The sequence below is a fragment of the Agelaius tricolor genome, unplaced genomic scaffold (assembly GCF_023055355.1).
Source record: "Agelaius tricolor isolate 1412-34295 unplaced genomic scaffold, bAgeTri1.0.p SCAF_2, whole genome shotgun sequence".
Lineage (NCBI taxonomy): Eukaryota > Metazoa > Chordata > Aves > Passeriformes > Icteridae > Agelaius > Agelaius tricolor.
In genome coordinates, this window is record NW_027269262.1 from 91,876,688 (window position 1) to 91,882,687 (window position 6,000).

The 6,000-nt window shown below is 45.4% G+C and overlaps 1 protein-coding gene across 4 annotated transcripts in view; it reads right to left on the reverse strand.

Moving 5' to 3' along the window:
* TRAPPC9 (trafficking protein particle complex subunit 9) overlaps window positions 1-5,288 on the reverse strand; it is a 445,989-nt gene extending 440,701 nt beyond the window's left edge. For 2 of the 4 annotated variants that reach the window (XM_071421861.1, XM_071421858.1), the window contains exons 1-2: window positions 5,129-5,278; window positions 3,101-3,701 (exon numbers count right to left, since the gene is read on the reverse strand). In XM_071421861.1, coding sequence (XP_071277962.1) covers window positions 3,101-3,684 — 584 coding nt within the window. In that variant the 5' untranslated portion in view covers window positions 3,685-3,701; window positions 5,129-5,278. Of the gene's footprint in view, window positions 1-3,100; window positions 3,702-5,128 lie in introns of all 4 variants that reach the window. The other 2 variants (XM_071421860.1, XM_071421859.1) reach the window with 2 other exon arrangements.
* Window positions 5,289-6,000: the final 712 nt, after the last annotated feature.

Sequence of the window (6,000 nt, forward strand, 5' to 3'; positions counted from 1 at the left end):
TATGTTGTCATCTCAGTCAATTCTGGGAAAGTGTCTCTCCTGCTCATTATACAAGCAACTTGCAAAAGACAAAGATCATCCTCACTTTTCCCAAGAATAGCCTTATTTGAAATAATAATCCATCTTCCTAATTTATGAACTTTGCATCCTAAAAGAAGCCAATCAGTTGACTTCCAGGGCAATTATCATGCAACCAACCTAATGAAAGTCTTATAACTGGGTGAGGGAGAAGATCAGGTTTATATATAAAGCCCTGATCATCACATAAATACTAACATTAATATTTGACCATAAAATACTTGCAGAAAAGTATATTTTAAGATACAAACCATGTTCAATAGTTTTAATTAGTCTCCAAATCATGTGATCAGAATTATTTGGCCCATGTAAATTCTCAGCATATTTCCCTCAATCTATCATCTCAATACCTCCAGATTACAACTGCACTACACATCTAATTACACCTTTGCTACACACTGCCATTTAATTTCAATTTCAGAAATTATAGGAAAATGTATGTTTATTTGGCTTAAGTAGGTATCCACAATTACAGCAGCAGAGATACATCCTCTGTTACAAGAACAGTGTGTCTTCTCTGACATTTATTTAACAGAGAACATTTGTGGTTTTAGGTAATTGGTTGCACACTGACTGGGAGGTCAGGATACATTATATACCAAAATTGCAAATAGACAGAAAGTATACAGAAAATATCAAGGGACTTTCTTTGCCTTTAATCCTTTAGAAATTGTCACCTGTTCTAGAAAAAGCTGCTTCATTTGCCTCAATATCTCAATATCATCATGTTTTTATTTCTTTCTGAAAAATCATTATGCTGACAGACTCAAAACCAACAAAGTAGCAAAAGTTGTTCTACCAGATGTACCCATTTCCTGCATTCAAACAACCTTGAGCCCTCCCTGAACAGAATTACACATCCAGAAAAAACAGAAACTGCTCTCGATTGGAGAAGGTCCTTTCTAGCCCTGTCTCTCCCTGGTATGCAGTGCTTTCCCTTAATTAGTCAATCTGTCACTACAGAAGGGAATGTGCTAAATTAAAATCATGTGAACTGCAATCCAAGCACCAAAAAAACTCACAAATAATAAAATGCAATGTTACTATCACTGGCTCTCATCCAAAGACTTTGGCTTGAAAGTATAAGTTAGTTTAATAAACTGATCTGAGTTCAGGGACCTGAGTTTCTTTAGAACAGAGGGCAGAGAGGCATCAGGCTACATGAAAGGTGCCTAGAAAGGTTCCTGTTCAGAGAAGCTAGAAATACATTTTCATTCAGCTTTCTGAAGTTTTAATGTAAAAATCCTAAGTTTTATAACAATCAGAAGTACTAACTCCACAGCAATATAGAACTGAAGAACTTTCTTACTACTGAACTGAAAAATTAGAATATTTAACACCTTTTCTTTGAGCAGTTCAGTGCAGCAAACATTTCAAGTGCATGCATTGATCCAGACTTACAGAGAACCTGTTTGGTATTCAAACCTGCCAGCAAGGGTGTGTGCAGACCTGAGCCAGTGATTAACTCTGGATAAACCCCTGTGTCTACAGGCAGGCTCACACACCTTCCATTCTGCAAAGGACTGAATCTGAATCTGTTTGAATTCCTCACTGCAACAGCATCAAATACCTGCTTGGAGATGTGTGGGCACACATTGTGCTGTCACTCCATTCCCCCCCCAGCTCAGAACCTCACAAGGAGTATTTCCCACTAGTAACAACACAGCCACTGCTCAGAAGTCATTCATCTAAGAAACCATTTCCAAATCACAGTTTTTTAGAAGACACAACTGAACAGCAGAATTCATTCTGATTTTGAGATTCCTGGCCAACAATTATAATTTGCTACCTATTTGGAACAGGCAATTTTGATTACATTCAGCCAAATTCCATTCAAACTGAGTAATTAAAGACAAGATTCTAAAAAGGCTTGTTGTCCAAACGTCTCAATTTTACCACCCACGTGCAAAAAGCAGTAACACAGTAATTCATACTGATAACTGAAGAATAGTGCAGGGACAAACAGGGACCAACAAGTCAGAGCCAGTTCAAGCGCTCACCAAAGAGAAGCAGGGCACTGGGTTACTGATGGTCCTTCAAACCACCACAGATAATTTAAGAAAAGGCTCCAAACTAATTAGAAACCTGGGAAGCTTTCTTCCTGTTTCCAAGGCCAGGACCAACTATGCAGGCAGAGCTGATTAATTTGATCTAAAAACTTCACAAACCTGCCTGGACACCTCTGAGCTTTTACACACAATAAAAACCTCTGATATGAACACCACTGTTTCCATTCACAGCCTGAGTTTTCATAGGGCTTCCCCACCCCTGCCAGAACGAAAGGTGGATGCTTCCATTCCCTGGATTTGACTGCAAATAGCAGAGTCAAACAGATTGTGCACCTGCCTGTACCTATCAAGCCAGAATTACTTATCCCTTGCAAAGGAACTACACAACATTGAAATCTGACAGATGAATATGCAAATGAGCAGGAAGGAAAAATGGGGGGATAAAACTCTAACCAAACAGCTAGCAAAACAAGACAGGTAAAAGTGATGACAAATAATTACATAAAACAAAGAAGGACAGGGAAAGATGCTGGACTTCATCATCAAAATAAACAGTCATTGTCTCATAGAATGAAAAGGCAGACAGAGATTTAAAGAGAAAAAATACACTAAGTAGGATAGTCAACTACTACTCAACATGATATAAAATAAGTTTCATTGATGCTAACTGAATTTTTTTATTAATACTGGATATCTATAAAACATTGGAAGTTTTCCAGCAAAAAGTCCCATTAGAGCAGAATCTGTCAAACCACTCCTGTGACTTCTTCCTGCTATTTGATGAGCTTCATCAATTAAATGTATATATAAAAACAAGCTCAGAACATCAAATATGGTGAGCCTACACATTAAATTCTCTTAAAACTACAGCAAGCAGACACAGAAAGGTCAGGGCACAGCTCTGCTGGAACAAGGCTCACCTTGTCCTTTCTAATAGGCTTATCCTAAAAGCTGGCAAGTGCCACAGATGTGGTTTTATTAAGACTTGTGAGCTGACAAAAGCAGCTACTTACCTACTATCGGTGTCCAGACCTACGAAATCCTTCTTCTCAAAAGGAACACAGAGCAGGGGGATCTTGTCTCCAGACTTATCAGTGGCTCTGTCAAGACGCTTGGACTCCAGCACTATGAAGAGGGACTCGATAAAATCTTCTATTCTCTTCTCCACAGTTTCACACTCATCATAACTGGGATAAAACGCCACATCTGTGCGGGGCTGCTCAGCAATCTCTCCTTGAAGCCCAAAGACAAACAACCGAGAATCATAGAGAGTAGAGCCGTACATTTCCTTCTGAAGATGGAATTTTTCAAAAGTCTGAGGCCATTCCTTTGCTGAAGAGCACTCTGTGATCGTGATCAGCCCCACGACCTTGCGGTGTGTCTGGAAATCCCCCCACTCGTTGTTCTCTGGGGGATAGTGGTGCCTGTATCGGATGTAGAGCACTCGCTGCGAGTCACGCACGTTCACCTGGCTCACGGCTGAAATCCGCTTGTAGATCCTGAAAAAGCTCTCTTCAGGGACAATGCCAATGGGCTGGACCACCACCAGGAGGGTCTGATGATCCTCAGCACACTGCATGTAGTCAGGAACACTCATTTTGCATCAACTGCAGGCTAGTGGAAGAAAAACGCATATTATTTTTTAACCTTCAGAAGTTCATGGGACTGCAGGATCAAAGCAGGGCTTTGATGCTAAACACTTCTGCAGCCTGAATTTATGTGCTACAATACCACTGTTTGTTTCATTATTTTACTAAATCTTCAACCATGCAACCTACTGATGTTACACTGTGCACAAGGAGTACTTTTAGTCACTTATCAAATAAAACTCTGTAAATAAGGGCTTTCCAAGTGAATCTCACTCCCTGTGCAGCTACACAAGCCAGCTCACACAAGTCTCTACCACAGCCACTGGGCAGAAATACCAGCTCAGGAGAGCCTGTCAGACTCAGGCTCTTCAGTCCCATTTTATTGGGGAAATATGCAAAATTGTGTGGTGTAAGGTGTAAACAAGTAGCAAATCACGATCACCAAACTTTATACAGCTGTCAGTGTTCACATGCGGCCAAGCAGAGGAAAATCAGGACCAGAACATCTATTTTTGAGGAAAAGCAAAGTCTTGCTTTCTCAAAACACACACGGGTAAGGACCAGGAAATGTTTTCTGCCTTTACATTGAAGTATTTAGAATCCCTTTTCTCCTGAGCTCTCTAAAACCGATTATTGCACTGCAGCTGAGTCTTGAATGAAGATGCACATCCCTGAATCCTTTCATGTCTGAGACCTCCTGGACCCCACGGATCCCTTCGTGAATTTCAGCTCCAAAGCCCTGAACCGTAAATACCACCAAAAAAACCATAAACAAAACCCCAAACCTCCACAAAAACAAACACACGGACAAAACAAAACAAAACAAACTCAGCCCAACTTTAGACTTGACACCATTGGTTTTACAAGCAGAGCGACGAGTTCCGAGCCCACGGGGACACAGGTGAGAGAGAAACAGCTGCCTGGAGGAAAGGCTCCTCACAACTACGGACTGTAGCTCCCTTATCCCACTGCACTGCCCGGGGTCTGCCCAGCAGAGCAGCCCCATTCCCGGGGCGCAGCCCCATTCCCGGGGCGCAGCCCCATTCCCGGGGCGCAGCCCCATTCCCAGGGCTGCAGCACCGTCCTGCCACTTCCCTCAGCAGAGGCCGCAGCGGGTGGGAGCTCCCCCTTTTCCCCGTCCCCGGGCATACGCCGCTTTGGGCCGGCCAAGTTTAGCAGGGGAAAGGGATAAACTGCAGAAGAGCCAAGCGCGGCGGAGGCGCAGAACCCCCTGAGCCCCGTCAGGGACAGCGAAAGGCGCGGGGGAGCTGCTCTGGGACAGCGGCTGCCGGGTGGTAACCGGGGAAGGGGCACTGACAGCCCGGCAGGAGCCGATCTTTGGGCAGCTAGGGTGGGCGGTAACCGGGGAAAGGGCACTGGCAGCCGGGACGGGAACCGCTCTAGGATGGGGGGACGCGGCTGCCGGGCGGGAAGCGGGGAAGCGGCACTCACAGCCGGGACGGGGGGACGCGGCTGCCGGGCGGGAAGCGGGGAGGCGGCACTCACAGCCGGGACGGGGGGACGCGGCTGCCGGGCGGGAAGCGGGGAAGCGGCACTCACAGCCGGGACAGGAGCCACCCCGCCGCCGCCGGAACTGACGGCAATGGCCGCTCCGCCCCGCATGCGCGGCGGGCCACGGCGTGAGAGTCGTGAGGGGAGCGCGGCGATTCTCCGCCGTTGTCCGCGGTGCTGCTCCCGGGGCTTCCACGGAGACTGGAAGCCTCTGTCTGTGAACACGAGGCATTGCTCCAAGAGCAACGCAAAACAGGAGTGGACGAATGACGATTCACCTGATGAATTTCAGCCGACTGTGTATGAAAACCTACAGGGCTCTAGCTAGCCCTTAGAACGAAGTGAGCCTCCCTGGCATTCCCAAATTCCGAAACTGGTCTGGTGCCATAGAATCATCCAGTCCAACTGTCAACCCAGCAGTGTCACTGTAACCCCTAAACCACATCGCCAGACTCAGATGAAACCCTCCCAGGAATGGTGATTCCACCCCTGCCCCGAGCAGCGTATTCAAATACCAGACCAGTAAAAAAACCCTTTTTCTTCTAATATCTAATCTGCATCTCTCCTCTCTCAAGTCCATTTTCTCCGGTCCTCACACCGCTGGCACAGCAAGAGAGGCCAGCCCCAGCTCACTACAAGGTCCTTTAAAGCAGTTGTAGGGAGCGATGAGGTCCCCCGAGCCTCCTCAAGAAGAGAGAGATCTTTCTCTGAGAGGATTTCTCAGTCATGTAGCTTAAATGGCAAAATCTTGAAAACTTGAAAGTATAAAAACTCCAGAAGTATGAGCCTTGTATGAAAGTTCAGGTGAATTT